At 37.8% G+C, this 19,860-nt stretch overlaps 1 protein-coding gene across 3 annotated transcripts in view; it reads right to left on the bottom strand.

Moving 5' to 3' along the window:
* Positions 1–19,860, bottom strand: part of LOC306873417 (nephronectin-like) — a 56,922-nt gene that overhangs the window by 27,391 nt on the left and 9,671 nt on the right. For all 3 annotated transcript variants that reach the window (XM_079422684.1, XM_079422685.1, XM_079422686.1), the window contains exons 3-4: positions 12,188–12,288; positions 2,417–2,509 (exon numbers count right to left, since the gene is read on the bottom strand). In XM_079422684.1, coding sequence (XP_079278810.1) covers positions 2,417–2,509; positions 12,188–12,288 — 194 coding nt within the window. The remainder of the gene's footprint in view (positions 1–2,416; positions 2,510–12,187; positions 12,289–19,860) is intronic.

Here is a 19,860-nt window from a genome sequence, read left to right as displayed (position 1 = left end):
TTTTATGGAACTGATAAAATCACAGCCTTATTGCTTTATTACAGATGCTCTTCGTGGCATTTTTCAGGCATTAATTAGAGTTTGAGTTACATGAACTGCTGTCCTACATGTCACCAGGGAGATCTGTGTGTCTGTAAAGATCAAGACGACAAATGTCAACCAATGTTCAACTGAAGAAATGTCTTCAAAATGCATTTCTAGCAAATACAATAAAACCTAAAGGTAAAGTGTGTAACCAGCCAAACCTGATTTGGATAAACAAATAGTTTTGCCCCAAACATATGCCATTAACGTTTCTCTGTCAGGTTGATCCTTTTATATTTATTATCCAAATACGACATTTTAATAGGACTACGGAGCCCGGTGTTTACATACTTGTCTTTGCATGTTATTCTGGGATAGGTGAAAGTATTTTAAGATCGAAACAATGACACGCATCACCTTTAAATCCCGATTTGGTAATTTAACTTTGTGGGTGTTATCCCACCTCATTGCCATGGATTTAGTGCTAAGCTCTTTATCATTATTTCTGTTCAGCTCTCCTCGTGGTTTATCAGCACACTAATCACTCATGGCGGATCCTTTTAACACTGAGACCCTGGTTTATGTATGAAATGTGCAAGTAAAAAAATACATAATATATACATATCAAATTATTTTAATTCAAGTCATTTATTTGAATTACTAATTTCAATTGCAACAAATTTTATTATTTGGGATAAACCCCTTGAGACGCATCCTCTCGTTTTCAAGGGGGTCCTGATTAATAATTCAATAATTTATTTTAATTATTTTATTTTATTTAGTTTCAGTTTTAGTTAAATATAAAACCCCTGCATTTTAACATTTTAACATCTATACTTTTTGCATTTTATAGTAAATCACACATAAAAAGTGTTCATGCAATCATGCAACTGTGTTCCTAATAAATCAGGTCTGAGTGTGCACTTACATTTAAATTGGTATTTTAGCTATATAGATATTATACTGTATGAATCATTAACTAGAAATGCTTGTTCTGGAGAGCTTTCAGTAATCATTGCATTGCTAGAATCAAACGTCGCAAAGTATCAACTATGATTTCACACAGGACAAAAAAAAAGAATAATATTAGCAATTCTTACATAAAAGAATAATATTAGCAATTCTTACATAATCTTTTCAAATACAAGTGATTGGGCATCTTGTGTGGTATAATTGAATTTGCATGCTGATTGTTTTGCTACAGATAATTGCAATAGACAAAACCACTTAGCGGCTTGAAAAAACACTTCAGTCAGTCACACCGAAAATTAAAGGCTTGATTATTTGCACTGATGATTTTAATATGCCACCCAGGTGTCCGCGCTAACCAGCACCTGTCAAAGTTTTAAACATGCAAGATAAATAAGCCCTCGGCATGACAATCATCTGTCTTTACCTCTAAAAACCATCTGATTCTTTTAATCGAGAGACCAGCGAAGCTGATAGAAATGCACGAAAAAAGAAAACATTTCCACCCGGTGCAGCAAGGCAAAAGCAGTCTCATCGACCTGACATGAAACCATGACGCAAGGGAAAATCGAAAAGATTCTATTCCACATTCCAGAGGGGATTGTTTTGCCTTTCCTTCCCGTCTTTTAATTACACCTTCTCCCTTTGCCTTCCAAGGGCACAGACTCCTCTGTTTAAGTCTCCCAGCCTTCTCCTCTCAAATGGAAATGTGCCGTTTTAAATCAGGGGTTATCTCAGACGCCAGTGTTCTTCTGATGAGACAACTTCAGACAGAATTTAGTCCCCAGGCTCCGTTTTATTTTCAGTGCAGGGTTCTTAGGGGAGTAATTGAGATATTATCTGCTTAAGGGAAACTTCACATCCTGAATCACTATACGACTCAATACAAAAGCCCATTAGTGCCAATACATTGTTCTGTCTAGAGCCAAAGGGTGGCATCTACATCCAGAGGCTTTTAAATAATGCAAGTGACAAATTGGTGCTTTGTAATAGAGAGGCTGATTTTACCCCTGTATTATGTTGCAGGTTGTTGCGATAATGGTTAGCAAAAAAATTGTGACGACTTCTCATTTAAAATCATGAACATGCCTGCAAAGTTTTCTCATGCATATGCATACGTGCATGCAAAGTTTTGATGTTGGCAGGTCAATTTGACTCGCAATTTCATGGTTAACAGCAGCTGCACAGACCAAAAATAAAATTTTATTTAAAAAACATATGTGTTTATATTTATGTTCTACTGCTTATACTTTACGAAAGCACAGACACACAAAAGAAAGAAAAATGTAATAAAATGTAAAAAATTACATTTAAAATTAATATTTACAGTACTGTTTCTAATATTATTATTATGTTTTAGTTAAAAATAGTTGTTAAATACAGTTTTATGCCACATTTTCAAATGTACATTTTAAGCACTTACCTTGGTTGCATGTTTTTCCTGTGTAACCTGGATGGCACTTGCATTTGTTGGGTCCCACGCACTCTCCGTGTTTGCATCCGTGCTGACATACCGCTGTAGGCGAAAATATCATGAGTATCACTTTACTCCAAATGTCAGTTTCTATGCAGTAGACATGGAAACATGTAACAAAACAGCCTTTACTTTTCGTGCTAAGAAAAAAACAGCCATTCTTGCTGTGGGAAATAAGTGTCTGTACAATTAGACCTCGAGGATATTGTGGCGAGAGATCCACAAAAACATTATTTTGGAACACTCGCCCCCTACATCAATAATTCATTGTTTGCCTTGGTCATTTTAATGAACCTGGGACATGCCGAGTGTACGGTCCACCTCACTTCTGCTTTATGACTCATTAAATCTTACATTTGGATTGGGAAACAGCCCAGAGCTGTGCAACATCAGAAACCTTTGAGATCTAGACTGGAGGAAAACATCCTCAGAGTTGAAATGGGGTAAATTTAGGAACTGCCATTTTCAAAATAGAGACAAAAAGAGGCAAATTACAAAAGAAAAAAAAAGCTTAATCCCATCTCATTCTGCTCTACCTAATATTTTCATGAGGGCTCTGTGTTTGCAGCTCTGCTGCTAATTAATGGCACAGGAAATGGATCTGTTTTAGTACGGCAGATTAGGATTAGATAATTAGCAAGTCAAATTATGTTTAATGTAGTACACTGTAAAAAATAAACCATCATGGTAACACACGACACTACAATAATGCAATAAAGATTAATTTAACAACACTGTAACATAAAAACCTACATAATTGATAACAATTATTGGTGTTTTGTGATTAGTTTTCGCCTCAAGGTCTGCATTTAAAGTCACTCCAGATGTGTTCAGCTGGCATCAGGACTTTGCTTTATACAGACCAGTCAAGTTCTTCCACACTGACTGAATCAATCATTTCTTTTTGAACCTTGCCTTATACACAGAGACACTGTCATGTTAGAATAGAAAAGGGTTCTGTCCAAACTGTTGCAATAAAATTAGAAGCACACAATTCCCTAGAATATCATTATATGCTTAAACATTAAGATTTGTACTCATGGAAATTACTAAAGTAATCAAACCTGTTCATTAGAAGGGGTGACCCAATACGTTTGGCAATATAATGTACCACAGTATGGGTCTTCGGTATGAATAATACAGGCATATACAGTGCATTAAGAAAGTATTCAGACCCCCTTCACTTTTATCAATTTTGTTATGTTGCAGGCTGATACTACAATTGTTTAAATTATTTTTTTCTCATTAATCTACCTAATAATGACAGTGAAAACCGAATTTTAGAAATGTCTGTAAATTTATTAAAAAGAAAAAACTGAAATATCACATTTACGTAAGTATTCAGACCCTTTGCAACAACACTTGAAATTTAGCTCAGGTGCCTCCCATTTCTCTTGATCATTGCGATGTTTCTACACCTTGACTGGAGCCCACCTGTGGTAAATTAAACTGACTGGACATGATTTGGAAAGGCACACACCTCTTTAAAAAAAGGCCTTACAGCTGACAATGCATATAAGAGCGAAAAGCAAGCCATGAGGTCAAAGGAACAGCCTGCAGAGCTGAGAGACAGGATTGTATCAAGGCGCAGATAATGGGGAAGGCTACAAAAAAATATCTACTGCACTGATGGTTTCCAAGAGCACAGTGGCTTCCATAATTCTCAAATGAAAGAAGTTTGGCATAAACAGGACTCTTCCAAGAGCTGGTCACCCGGCCAAACTGAGCAACTGATGGAAAAGGGCCTTGTCTAGACTGGTGACCAAGAACCTGATGGTCACTCTAGTTGAGCTCCAAGAGCATATATGCAGATGGGAGAACCTACATCACTGCAACACTCCACCGATCTGGGCTTTATGCTGGTGTGGCCAAACTCAATCTTATCCTCAGTGAAGACACATGAAAACACACTTGCAATTTGCAAAACAGCATCTAAAGGCCCCACAAACTCTGAGAAACAAGATACTTTGGTTTGATGAACCTCAATTCAAAGCATCATGTTTGAAGGAAACCACCTCATCATCTGCAGAGTACCATCCCAAAAGTAAAGTGTGCTGGTAGCAGCCTCATGCTGTGGGGCTGTTTTTCAGCGGCAGGGACTGAGGGACTCATCAGAGTACAAGAAAAGCTCAATGCACCAAAATATAGAGATAGCCTTAATGAAAACCCAGTCCAGAGTATTCAGAACTTCAAACTGGGCCGAAGGTTCACTTTCCAACATGAAAATGACTCCAAGCACACAGCCAAGGCAACACAGGAGTGGCTTTAGGACAACTCTGTGAATGTCCTAGAGTGGCCAAGCCAGAGCTCTGACTTGAACCCTATCGAACATCTCTGGAGAGACCTGAAAATGGCTGTCCACTGACGGTCCCCATCCAACCTGACTGAGCTTGAGAGGATTTGCATAGAAGAATGGCAGAAAATCCCCCAATCCAGGTCTGCAAAGCTTGTTTGCGTCATACCTAAAAAGACACGAGGCTCTAATTGTAGCCAAAGGTGCTTCAACTAAGCACTGAGTTAAGGGTCTGAATACTTATGTAAATGTGATATTTCATTTTTTTTCCTTTTTAATATATTTACAGACATTTTTAAAATTCTGTTTTCACTTTGTCATTATGAGGTACACGGTATAGATTAATGAGAGAAAAAAAATGAATTTAAACAATTGTAGTATCAGGCTGCAACATAAAATTGAAAAAAGTGAAGGGGGTCTGAATACTTCAAGAGCTGGGGCATGAAAACTTTTGAACAGAATGAAGATGAGTACATTTTTCTTTCTTTGCCTAAATATCATATTTTTTCATTTAGTACAGCCCTTCAGAAACTACAGAAGATACTTACATGTTTTCCAGTAGACAAATTAAGTTAAATTTACCTTGATCTTCAAATTCAAAAAGTTTTTAACGCATGGTTTTTCCTTCTGGAGCATCAGTGAGCGTTTGAACCTTCTGTAATAGTTGTATATGAGTCCCTCAGTTGTCCTCAGTGTGGAAAGATGAATCTCAAAATCATACAGTCATTGTTGGAAAGGGTTCAAATACACAAAAATGCTGGAAAACCAAAGAATTTGTGGGACCTGAAGGATTTTTCTGAAGAACAGCAGGCAGTTTAACTGTTCAGGACAAACAAGGGACTCATGAACAACTATCACTAAACAAAAAAACACAGCTTTGGATCGTTCAAGTAACAAACTTTTGAACGGGGTCATTTTTATAAATTCAACTATTATACTGATATGTAAACATCTTTTATGTGAAATATCTTATTCAGGTCATGACTAAATAAACAATAACATGCATTTTGTGAGATCCTCTTATTTTGGTAAAATAATTAACATTTTGCAGATTCTGAAAGGTGTATGTAAAGTTTTGACTTCAACTGAACGTATTTACCTTTAGCAGAAAAAAATACCACAATTACTATCCTAAAATATGTAAATAAATAAGTAAAACATAAACAGACATAAAATGCTTAAGAAAAGAATGTATAGACATGACTAAATAAACACTATACACTAAGTGCAAATAGCCCGTGCCAATAAATTATATTCAAATGTGTGTGCAATACATCTATAATTCAATCATCATTTTTTAATATTTAATTATTATTTTTTTTATTAATTTTCTGTAAACAAAATGTGTGTATAGACATAGACATATCTAGTATTAATATTTAATTAATCTATTTTTCATATATTTAACTTTCATGTTAAAAAAAATTGTATCACTACAAAATCATGTCTTAATCTTCTTTACAGAACAAATCGGGGGTTTTTCCCCTTCTTCTTGTTTTTGCTTTGGTCATGTGTTATCCATTCTAAATTACTCACAAAAAATAGATGGATGACATTTAGCTGCTCTATGAGTGATGCAAGTTTAAATTTGGCTTCCAAAAATTCCTGTTTCCATTCTCCATTTCCTGTCCTCTCTCTCTCCTGCTCTAAATAAAATTATTAAAACGACCGAAAACACTCTTGATGTGAGATCCTTTGAGGTTTACGTTGGGGAGCAAACAAATAAGTGAATATAAACAGTGATATCCAAATATCCTAGAGGGTCCATATATTCAAATGGTAGCCGGAGCAGGTGTGAAGTGTTCACAGGATATCAGGATATTCTCAAAGGAGGAGCGCGTGTGGGGGACTATAAATAAACGGGAACTCTGGATTCAGCGGATGCATGCTCTGAATGATGCTCAGGCAAGATGATTGCAAAGGAAATATGATGTGGTGCTAACCTTGGGGTTGGCACCTTATCCCGATTACTCTGCGGGTTAAGACGTAGAGAGCTGCAAAACAAACGGCCAGACAAAAAAAGAAAAAAAAAGAAGCTTGGTCTAAATGTGAGATGAAAACATTACATGGGAGCCATGCTGATGATGGACAAGCATTACAAATGCAACACATACAATCACACATACACAAAGCCTTATGTCACTCACATTTCACATGTTCTCATTCTGTATTAATGGAATATATATATACATACATACAAGTGGCACTAAATACACAAGTTTTCCATTTTAAATGAACACTGTTATTTTAAACTTTGCATTCACCAAAGAATCCTCAAAAAACAAACAAACAAATAAATAAAGGAAAATATTAAGCAGCACAGCTGCATTTTATAATAATAAGAAATGTTTTTTTGAGCAGAAATTCAGCATATTAGAATGATTTCAAAAGAATCGTGTGACACTGAAGACTACGGAGCCCCTTAAGGGACAAAATTTGGGGTGAGTGGAAAAAATTTGGGGTGGAAGAAAAAAAATAAAAGAAGGACTTTCGCAAAACTTTTGCATTCCCTTGAGAAACTTTGCATTCCCTCGCAATACTTTTGCGTTCTCTTACAAAGATATTTGTGTTCTCTCGCAAAACCAGTTGAGTTGGAACAAACTCTTCCTGTTTACTTTACAGCTTGCAGTGGTTACAGCTCGGATGTTCACAATGGAGCGGTTCATAGAGTTTTATTTGAACTTGGACTCGAAGAAATACAGCCAGTGCTTAGTTCAAGGGACAGTTTTGGGACGTTCTAAAACGCTTAATGTGACTTCACTGCTAACACACAACATAACAGTCACGACACATCATTTTGTTAGCTGGGTGACATTGGAGGACCAAATTCGGTGATAATAAATGCTAATAAAATTATTACGCTAATATTAATAACCTTTTAATAATATAACTATTAATAAAGCAGAATAGCCCAGAATATGAATGCAACGCCCTGCACGTTAAGCTTTTCTCCCCCATGGAAGACTCTTAAGGTAGGCTATATGAATAATTTAACCAAATCTGTTTACAGTTTATATTACGCACAGAAATCAGATGAGCCAAACAGAACATCTTGCAGTGGTTCATAAAACGCTTAACGCAGCCTAATGACGATGATAAAAAAGACCAAATATGCTATATTATATATAGGCTATGTATTAAATATGTACTGTGTACATGCAAGCCCAAAATATGAGCTGAATTGCATGATAAGCGTATTCTCCCCCATAGAAAAGCACGCTTAATGTGGTGGCTTAATATAAAAAAACCCAGCGATTAAAAAGCTCAAGTTTTATATTTTATTAAAAATTTACACTAAAAGCAACGTGCTAAGAATTGTTTTCCACCACCATGTCCCTTAAAGCCCGGTACACACCAAGCCGACGAACTAGTGGCGACAAAATCAGACTGTGGGGTCGGCTCACGTCGGCAGCGTCTGGGTCCAAAGTTACCCTGACACACCAAGCCGACGCTCAACACCCGACAGCCAAGTAGCACATCTGTTCTGCACCTTTCTTGCTCACTGGTTCGCCAGCCGAACAGCCAATCAGAATGATTAGATGGCCCAACTGACCGAGGAGCTCCGATGCCGATTCATGTCGAATCGGCTGAAAAAAAGCCGACAAGGGGCAACTTCATCCGACGGCATGGAACACACTGAGAAAACAAAAACTGTCGGGCAGTTTTTGTTGGTCGGCCGACTAAGTTTTCTCAGTGTGTTCCGTGCCGTCGGCGTCGGAATGAGACTGAAGTAACGATTCTAAAATTCAGCTTTGCATCAAAGAATAAATTACATTTTAAAATATGTGACCATGGACCACAAAACCAGTCATAAAGGTCAAGTGTATGTATGGTTTGTTAGGATAACAGGACAATATTTGGCTGAGATACAACTATTTGAAAATCTGTAATCTGAGGGTGCAAAAAAATAAAAATCTAAATATTGAGAAAAATCACCTTTATAGTTTTCCAAATGAAGATCTTAGGAATGCATTTTACTAATCAAAAATTAAGTTTTGATATATTTATGATAGGAAATTTATCAGATATCTTCATGGAACATGATCTTTATCCTAATGATTTTTGGCATAAAAGAGAAATCTATCATTTTGACCCATAAAATGTATTGTTGGCTCTTTCTACAAATATACCTGTGCGACTTAAGACTGGTTTTGTGGTCCAGGGTCACATATAAGGAAAGGAAAGGGAAGTGGTGTGTGGCCAAGTATGGTGACCCATACTCTGAATTTGTGCTCTGCATTTAACCCATCCAAGTGTACACGCGGTAGTGAACATACACCCGGAGCAGTGGGCAGCCAATATATTAAAATAGAAAAGTTATTTTTTAAATTGTAATATTTTCACAATATTACAGTTTTTACTGTATTTTAATGCTTATAGGCATTAGAGATTTCTTTCAAAAACATTAAAAAATAACCACCCCAAACATCTGAATTTCTTAATATTCAGATACTTATAAAGTATATATTTCATATAATTCATTAAATGTGTTGCAAAGTGCACTGTCCAACAATGCTCAAACTGTTTCCAAAATTAAAAAAGGCCTTCAAAGCTGGATTCATAGGTCCACAAAACAGAGTTGCACTCCTCTAGTTCCTCTGTTCTCTTGGCGGGACTGCCTCTGTAACAAAGGTTTCTTTGCAGCTCCTCACTCCCCTGCGAACCACTGATGCTCAAACATTTGAGTAATACTTTGCTGAGCTGGTATTTTAGGAGCAGCTTAGGAACAGTACAGTTGGTGTTGCAGATGTTCAATTCTTAAATCCTGTTCTCTGATACCATCACCCACCTTGTCCTGCCTGACCTCACCGGTCCTCATGAGGGCCAATTACTTCTAATTAACTGATGCTTTTGGCAACAGCAGTGATGGTCACTCCCACACCTTACATTACTCTTGAATATGTACCATGCTACTGAATGATTACCATATTATGGTATTAATTAGATTCCAGTGTAACTTGCTCTTTTTTTTTTAACCTGAGGCATGAGTCGAAATGATCTTCTGTGGTAATCCACATTATGCCACGAAACCCGTTGATAGAGCTTAACTTGTATTGAACCCGCGTTGTTCCTTTAAAATCCAGCTTTTAGAGAGAGAATGAGAGAGATTATAGTCCAAGATGTCCTGACGCCTTTCTCCTTCAAATATTTCACCACACAGGATTTCACTCTCGCTTCCTCGCGAAGGAACTTCATCAAAATTCATCCTCAGCTTGAGATCTTGTTAACTCTAGATGATTAGGGTTTTATGAGTGGGGAATCTAATTTCGGCTGTGCGAGGTTTAATCTTAATCACCAATTCAGCCCACGAAACCCAGGGCTGCCCCCTAAACCAGCTGTTTGGAGAAAGTCAAATATTGCAGCTTCATGTTCCTGTTATTGCGGTGTGAATGGAGCCAGAGATGACTGCGGCGCCTAGCAAACCCTTTGACTGGATGAATATTTGAAAAGCATTTCGGAGCCGAGCACTTCACTTTCCCAGAGGAGTCTGTGTTCGGGGATGCATTCATTACGGCCTTCATTCTCAATGTGTATCTTCACCCCGTATGATCACAGACCGGCCAAAACAAACCGCAGTAATTTCATCAAAGATGTGAGATGCAGCGATCCCGTAATCAGTCATGATGGAGCCCTCGATGTCCCCCCGCGCACTTTCTATTCTCTGCCAAAATTGCGAGTTCAGCCGCTGGCAGCCTTGATTGAGGATAGAATTGGTCGGTTCGCCGCCCATTGTGCATATTTATTTACTTCCAATTACCTTTCTCAGCCGTCTGTGTCAGGCATACTCATATAATACAGTCTTTGTTGGTGAAGAATACAAAATTTACGAAGGCGTACCTCGGCCATGTGAAGTGTGAGAGACATTTGCACTCATCCACACACAGTCATACAGAGAAAACACTGCTTCATGTTACAAAATATGGTCAAAACGATGGCAATCTACAAGCATAGCAGCATTAGCGTTAGCTTTTGGAGCCCCTCAGCATGTAGCCCCCAGACAAACTGCAATTCTGCGGCAAAGGCAACAGCTGGGCTATCAAGTGCACAAGCCATGCAGAGAATCTCGCATTTGTCAGGCTGCCCGATACATTGTCCCACTAATATCATCATGCATCACAAAATAGCCCATGAATCATCACTAGGCTGCTTCCATTTGGTGATACGGTCAAACATTCGCTCAGAAGCATGCTGTATCATTTTTAGATTTGTAGCGAACATATGGAAGCTGATAAATGAAGCATAAGATGCTATTAATATAAGCAGGGAAAGCACATCCTCTGATTCCATGATAACGCAATAAAATGAGCTAATCCGTACTTGAAAATAATTATGTGATTAATGCGGTGTAAGATTTGAAAGGCCTCATCACTTCTAGTGTGAGATGAATGCACTTTTCTTTAGGGATCTCACATTACAGATCTGGCTCAAACCACGCTAGCTTCAACTAAGGGCATTATGGGTAATGCAATCACAAACAACATCACTTAACTTAAATAAAAATGACAACAACAAAGCAGCAACAATAATAATAATAATGCTGTTGTTATTTGTATTTAAATTTTGGTTAATAATAATGTGATCATTTTGATCATTTTTAATACTTGCTTAAGGGCATTATGGGTAATGCAATCACAAACAACGTTTAACTTATATAATAATAATAAGAAGAAGAATAAGAATGCTGTTGTCATTTTTATTTATGTTTTGGTTAATAATAATAATAATATGATCATTTTTTATCATTTTTAATACTTATCTTATTTACTTTTCTTTAATTTTACTTCCTAAGCTTTCCTATTATTGTACAACAAATTTTCATAAAATAAAAAAAAGTCTTTTTTAAATGCATTTTGGTTTTTCAATACATGAGTGGACTTCCATGTCTTTCTTAGACCTCAAACTAATCCTGCAGGAATGCGGTGCTGTTGCAGCAACTGCTCATTGTACCTTTTAATTATTCCAAATGACTGAACCACATAATATTGGGTGTCATGCAGAATATCTCAAAGACAAAGCGGACAACTGGCAGGTATTTTCTTACGGCTAACCCAGTTAGTTAGCAAATTCAGAAGCATTATGTCCCGGGATGTAGTCTTGCTTATTTTAAGCCATGTGACCTGACCTTGCAGCTACCACTTCAGTGAGGGCATTACAAGTCACCAATTCATTATACAGTAGGTGTTGGAATCAAATGGATCCTGCAAATCAGTATGTAAAACACTATGCTAAATTTAGGACAGAATATTGTCCATAGAGGGTTTGTTACGTTTTGTTAAGCTAATCAAATGTATTTCAAAAATGGCAACTGGTGACTTGCTGTGCTGTTGTTAAGTGGCTAAAAGAAGGTTACAGCATCATGGAAGTCTAGAAGCACCCTTAGCTGGCCCCCCATAGCACTGTTCACCCCTAAAGCAGCAGTTACTCACGCTGGCACTGGCCCCAGGAGACACGTGTCCAACCCCAGCAGCAGTCGATGCGGGCGCCGTAACGACACAGCCCATTGGATGAGGGCATCTGTCTGGACCACCTGTCAGGACACAGTTTGATCAGACCTTGACCAATCACTGCACAGAAATCAGTTACATGGGAATAACACCGCCAAAGAATTACTATCTATCTATCTATGTATCTATCCATCCATCCATCCATCCATCCATCCATCCATCCATCCATCCATCCATCCATCCATCCATCCATCCATCCATCCATCCATGTTTTTCCATTTTTAAGAGATGATGCAATTGTTTTGAAGATTTTTGAATCAAGAGTCAATTTATTGACCTTTCAAGACGATTGACTGAAATAAATCAAATGTATTTTTTATTTTAAATCAATGCTCATATCATATACTTGTGGGAAAAGGAAGAATCATGGCAACTTCAGTAAAGTGTGAAATGAAATCTAATTAATATCCACAATTTCAAAAAATTAAGAATGTTTTAAATACATTATATTTGAAATATAACCTGCTCAGTTAATTTTCTTTCTTATTTAGTCTTCTCTGTTTAAATACAGCCAGGCATATTAAGTAGAAGTTTAATTTTAGGTTGTGTGCTGTGCTTTCCCTGTATCTATTACCCATGATCCATTTACGTTACGTCATTTGACCTGTGTTCATTCCCTTTTGCTTATTTTCCCAGACCTTAAAAGGTTTTACTTCTTCAGAAAAACATTTGGAGCGCTGCTAGAGGAAAAAAATAAATCAGTAATCCTGGTGTGCGCTGCCAAGAAACTCTCAGATTCAAAAGCACTTCAGCTGTACCTTTATTTTCCATTTTATGGAAAATCGGTTTTAAACGGCCCTTCGCTGTTGTTTCCAAGAACGATGTTTTCCAAAAAACTGTCTTGTTCGCTCATATTGTTGTGTCATGTAACATATCTCATTCTAAGAACATCATTCTTATTTTCCGTAACTTCCCTCTAGCTATAGGCAGCAGGAGCACAGACAAGAGTTCATCTTATCAGTGCTTTGTGTGTGTGTATCCAGCATCAACATACAAGAACATCTGCCTCCATGATAACTCACATCTGCAGCACCTGTGTCACTGAGTACAACGGAAGCTTTGTGAATATAGATAAAACCTCACTGGCTGACTGATGCAATGGATAAGACAACAGGAACAATAGAAGTTACCTCATGACTTGCAAATGTGCTAGAATGTGCCAAATACACAGGCTTGGATGGATGGATGGATGGATGGATGGATGGATGGAAGGAAGGACGGACGGACGGATGGATGGATGGATAGATGGACGGATGGATGGAAGGACGGACGGACGGACGGACAGAGAGATGGATGGATGATAGGTCAATGGATGGACAAACAAATAGATAGATGATAGATTGACGGATAGATGAACAGATATATGATAGATTGATGGGCAGACAGACAAACATATAGACAGATGGCAGATCGATGGATGGGTGGACTGATAGATGACAGATTGATGGATGGACGAACAGACGTACAGATAGATAGATGACAGTTTGACAGAATGATAGACAACAGATAAATGATAGATCAATGGACAGATTAACAGATAGATGATAGATCGATGGACGGACAGATAGATATACAAATAATGGATCGAGGGATGGACAGAGAAACAGATCGATAATAGATTAGATAGATAGATCAATGGACAGACAGACAGATAGACAAGTAGAAGATGGAAGGACAGATGGAAAGAAATAAAGATAGATAGATAAATATTTAATCTACTTGGCATTGTTACATATTTTTAAAATCATCACAAGACATATCACCCAGTTCTATAAATTGCATGTGTTACACAAGAGAGGCAGGAACTGAATTGGGAATTTTGCCCACATGCTGCATCGTCTTTGGTTACTCTGGATGGTAAGGCAGTGAAAATGCTAATGCGGGCCATCCTGCTGCCAGTCCCTCCAGTAAGAAACTGTGATGGTGGCACTAAATGAGAGTGACAGGCTGAAGGGAAAATGTTTGCGTGTGCAGCTCAGAGAGAGAGAGGAGACTTCAGAACGCCTCTAAAGACACAGCGCGCATGTTAAGAGGATTGAGTCTGGGCTACTGCCTGTCACTCCACTATATCTCACCTGAAACATACATTTAATCACACACACACACTGGCCAGACTCATTATGTACCAACACATAATCTCCTCTGAGTGTATTAAAAACATCACTTCTAACTGACTGCAAACATGTGCAAGACAGTGGGTGCACAATATGTCAAATATTGTGCACCCACATGCTTTTTAATTATCTTTTGTATACACATTCAATTCCTTTTTAAAAGTAAGAAAACCAAATAATATATAGGCTGATGTCGATCTGTGTGAATGGCACACACAGCAGGACATATGTACATAAAGACCCCATACATGCATCTTTAGTCATTTCACTCTCATTTCTCCACAAGAATACAAAGCCCTTTGCGATTTTCGTTTTCCATGAACTCATCAAACTAAATGCAGTTAGAAAACCCACAGAGGATGTAGTTCTCAAACTGATTCAGTTTGAGTAGAAGCTAATTGGTGTCTGTTTTCACCCCCAGCATAGCATGTTTTTAAACATGATGCTTTGGAATAACGGCCATTTTAATTATAATTAGAATGCTAAAGGATATTCAGTGTGATGTTCAGTCTATGAACTGCAAACACATTTATGAGGATTATTATTTCATACATATTTATGAGGACTGGTTTGGTGTTGATGAAAGGGTATTTGAACCTGACCGATAAGGCTATTTAAGGGTACACAAGAGTGAGAAAAGGTAAAGGTAGGAAACTACTATAAAACAAGCTATTTCTGCTGTATTTTTTTTATCAAATAAATGTAGCCTTGGTGACTTCTTTACAGTGGCCAAGAGAGCTCAACGCGCTGCAACTTCAGAAAACACATGTAAATAGACACATGTAAATGTAAATTTTGCAAAAGCAAATCAAGAAAACATCTTCATCAATTTGACAGCAGGGGCTGCAAATGCTCACAACACAACCAAATAAAGAATTGTATTTGCAGCGCGTTTCTTTATTTGGTTGTGTTGTGAGTATTTGCAGCGCGTGTGTTGTTAAATTGATGAAGTTGTTTTCTTAATTTGCAGGTGTTTTTCTATTTGCAGGGAGTTGAGCTCTCTCGGCCACCGTACTTCTTTCACAAACATTAGAAAAATCTTACTGACCCCAAACGGTTGAATACTATGTAAACAGGCAAAAAACAATATGCATAATTATTAATCACAACATAGGCTGAATAGCATAAAAATTGATCGTTAAATGCAAGTGAAGTATTTAGTCTTAGTATTACGTATCTTAGTATTACGTATTTAGTCTAAATCACATTTTGAGTAGCTTTCAAGGATTTTCACTCAGAATCAGATGAATCTGAGCCAAAATACTCAGTTTGATTTGATGCATGGCCTTTGACATCAATGTAGAAATATAAGAATTATTTTCAGCTAAAAGATGCAAAGGCTGCTAATTAAGCTATTCTAACAATGCACAGTTATACGGTTAGAAGCATTTTTTATTTGCATTTAGGTGACTGTGACCCTATCAGAACAGCCATTAGTTGAGAATCACTGATATAAAGAATAATGACTGTCTAGAAAAATAACGAGTATGACAGAGCGGGGTCACAATGCATACTATCATTCACGATTGGTCTCCAGATGGGTGGAACACCAAATATGTTCCGATTGGCTGCGATTTTGTCTTTTCACAAAATATTTGACTTTCAGGGAGGACAGAAAGATTGCTTGATGGAGAGCTTTTCAGGACACCGTGTTACAATAATACAACTGCGTCTGACAATAGAAGATGATTCACAACCTTCAGCGCTTAACACAGAAAAGCAAACGAGCAAGAAAGAAGAGAAGTTGTAACAGAGTGGGACAATGAGAGAAAGACAAATCTCCGCGTGTGCAGCACTTGCCCCACCAGAGACAAGCGATTGCGTGCCAGTCAGCAATCTGCAAACTTTGGGCCCGATCCAAAGAGACACCAAACTGAGAGAGAGAGAGAGAGCGTCGCCCAGTGAGAAACCGGCGCCGCGCTCACTGAGGTAACAAGGCTGTCACAACAAATCCCTCGTCCACCTGAGAAAGTGTCTTTCCTCACCTTGTTAAAGATGCAGCTATTACACAGTTTCAATTTCCAGCTCAGTCTGGCGTTAGCGGATTAAACAAACGACAAATATCTACATAATGCAATTCCGGCCCGGCTGCTCAAAGGAGGCAACCGGGTCACGAAAATTAGCGGTAGATGCCTTTATCTCTGTGCACTGGCACATTTAAGTCATGAAATATTCACACTTCTATTTGTCTGCGGCAGTCTGACACTCTTCGTGCGGTTCTGTAGTGAGTCTGCACATGTATATGAATGATGACATGCAGCCGGGCTCGGGTGCAAGTGCAGGGGGGTTTAATTACAACCCTTCACATTCCTCCACCACCTCCACAGGCTGCCAGACAATTAAACATGCACCTTTGAAACGCGCTTGAGAGTTGAGCTGTCTTCATTTGCCAGCCTCAGTATAGAATGCGTGCCTCTGCAGACTGACACACACCACTGGTCAAGAAAAGTCCATCTCATCCAGCGCTAAGCGCCAATCAGACGCAACTGGTACAAGTCTGGAATAAATGCACCTCTGTGGCAGAACGGACGGATTTATGAATCTCCCACAGTTTCTGAGATGTTTATGAGCATTTGAAGACAATTGTGCTCAACCGATATGAGTTTTATGATGGTCCGTGTGGTTATATAGACAGCAGTCTGTCTGCTGGAATTCTTTTGACAATCGAGAAAGAGCAATTGTTACATTTTACAGTAAGTGCAGTAATATTAGGCTTTATTCCATTCATAAGCATGTAAACGCAGGAGAGAGGAAAAGCAGGCCAAAGTGCCAAAGTTTCAACTCTGACCTGTGAATTTGCATGAAGAGAAGATGGTTGACCATTAAAAAACCCATATGTCACAGATTCAACCTTCGGCTCAGTAAAAAGAATGCAAATTTCAAAGCTGCATGGTGTACAGTGCTGCAAGAAAGTGGCGTAAACAATACATTTGAATGTTTTCAACTTATTATTATTTTTAATTCATTACTAAAAATAAAAACAAAAGCCCAAGAATGTGATATTATATCCATATTCACTGTGTCCTAGTTTGACTGTACTTACTTACTTGACAGTGCATCTTATTTACTATCTGCTATGCATGTGAATAAACAATTAACTCACATGTAGTCTAGTTTTTTTTAGAAATGGAGATTAAAAATGCCACTTATATTAAAAATAGATGCCACTTAAAGCTTAAAATACCACTTTTTCTGACCTTTTTGCAGAGGAACCTAATCCTATTTTTTATATAATTTATTTCTATTTGTTTGTACTACACTGAAGGAAAAAAAGGTGTTTTTATTTAAGTTGTAAATAAAAAAAGATTATTGGAATATGTTTTACAAGAAAATACTATTTCTTTTGTATTTTTACTTCATAATTTTACATTTCTTTGTACTTATTTGCAAAATGTAAGCCATTTCTGAGTGAAATTTTTTTCAAAGCCAAAATTAATCTCATTATATATAAGTATATATATACTTATTATAGTAATTAAACCTAAAAGCCAAAACCTAACCCATGTTGCTACCTTATATTACCTATTACCTAGTAGTTTCTTAGGAAAGTGTACTGAAAGTACATGCAAGTGCATGTACAGTAAAATAAAGTGCAACCAAATTGTTTAAAAATTATATTAAATTACTACATTTAAATTTAGAGATGAATTTAGAGCCAGGCGGGGTATAAACACTGAAAGTAACTTGACTACAGACCTAGTGACCAATGCACTTTTGGTCAAATGCACATTCATTGGTCATGGCAGCCAACTCCAGGACTGGGGTCAAATTCTGCACCCTAAGACAATTCAGATGATGAAATCAACTGAAAGACCACAAGGAGGGCCAACTGGTCATGTGGATTTAATTTAAGCCCTCTAAACTGGCACGTAGTGTAGTACCCCAAGACAAAGCGAGGGAGTAACAAAACACTGTTGACAAAATATATTAGTACAATTAGGGATGCAGGGAATTTACATTCTACTCCAGTGAGTCATAAAAACCCACTGCTCAGCCGTCTAAAACCCCAAGTTGGAAGAATTTAAAAAGTTGGACACTTTAATGAGTCTGTCTGTAATTGATTACTCTTGTTATCATGTCAGCAAATGACAAGTTGGAGGCTTAGCAACGAGTCGTCCCTCAGGTGTAGCATAAGCCATTAGACAGCAGCTTAACGGCCCCTGCTAAGGGTCTGCAGATAACGAATGGGCCCCTCACAGTGCACTCATGCACTATATTCTCTCTATGAATTTAGATCGGGGCAGTGAAGCAGGTTTATAAGCAGGGCAAATTGGCAAATAATGGCTCTGATGACAAGCGAACTCCATCACGACTGAAATTAATAACGTACGCCAGCAGGTTAATGTACACGTTCATTACAGTGGGCAGCTCCCGCTCCTGAAATGCCAGCGCAAGCCATGCCCTGCGGAAATGCATCAATATTGTGTCTGTGAGTTACACAAACATTAAGCACATGATGTATGGGATGACACGGAGACGTTAGAATGTATAGAAAGCAATGAATTCCAGAGTCTTGACTAAATGAGCGCGCTAAGGTAATTTGGAAAAATATAGATGACAAACAAATATGCATTAGTTATTCATTATGTCTCTAAAAGGGTGCTGGTAATATCGTACCAAAAGCCCATTATTAATGTCCCCCTAACTGTGTACGGATGTGTTCGAGAAAGTGCATCATAGCTGCGCTCTGCCTCTGGGCAACTGGCAATGATAAATAAGGGAAATATGAAGAAGCAAAAGAACCAAGCTTGAATTTTAACACAGAAAGTACATCTGCCAGTGAATAAATTTCCAGTCCATTTAGAAGGACAGCTATTCTTGCCAAAAGCATAAAATGCTTCCCAGCAGAGTAGAAGACAAAAGATGCCATAAAGATCACCGCAGGAGTTGCATTCACAAGTCCAAACTTGGGTGGCCGGTGTCTCAGCGGAACACCCTGTGGGAACCGGCTGACTGTAACAGTGTGAAGCCATGTGTTTTCTACAATGACGTAATTAGGCAGTGCATGCTTAAAACATGACGTAATTAGGCGATGCATACTTAATACATGATGCAAGTAGGCGATGCATACTTACTACATGGCGTAATTAGGTGATGCATACTTAATAAATGATGTAATTAAGCTATGCATACTTAATACATGACGCAATTAGGCGATGCATATTTAATAAATGACGTAAGTAGGCAATGCATACTTAATAAATGAAGTAATTAGGTGATGCATACTTAATAAATTATGTAATTAAGCTATGCATACTTAATACATGACGCAATTAGGCGATGCATATTTAATAAATGACGTAAGTGGGCAATGCGTACTTAATAAATGACGTAATTAAGCGATGCATACTCAATACATGATGCAAGTGGGCGATGCATACTTAATACATTACGTAATTAGGCGATGCATACTTAATACATAATGCAAGTAGACAATGCATACTTAATACATGATGTAATTAGGCGATGCATAATTAATAT

The sequence above is a fragment of the Barbus barbus genome (genome assembly GCF_936440315.1).
Source record: "Barbus barbus genome assembly, chromosome: 8".
Classification (NCBI taxonomy): domain Eukaryota; kingdom Metazoa; phylum Chordata; class Actinopteri; order Cypriniformes; family Cyprinidae; genus Barbus; species Barbus barbus.
Note: the sequence above shows the minus strand (reverse complement) of the source record. Positions and strands in the feature narration are given on the sequence as shown.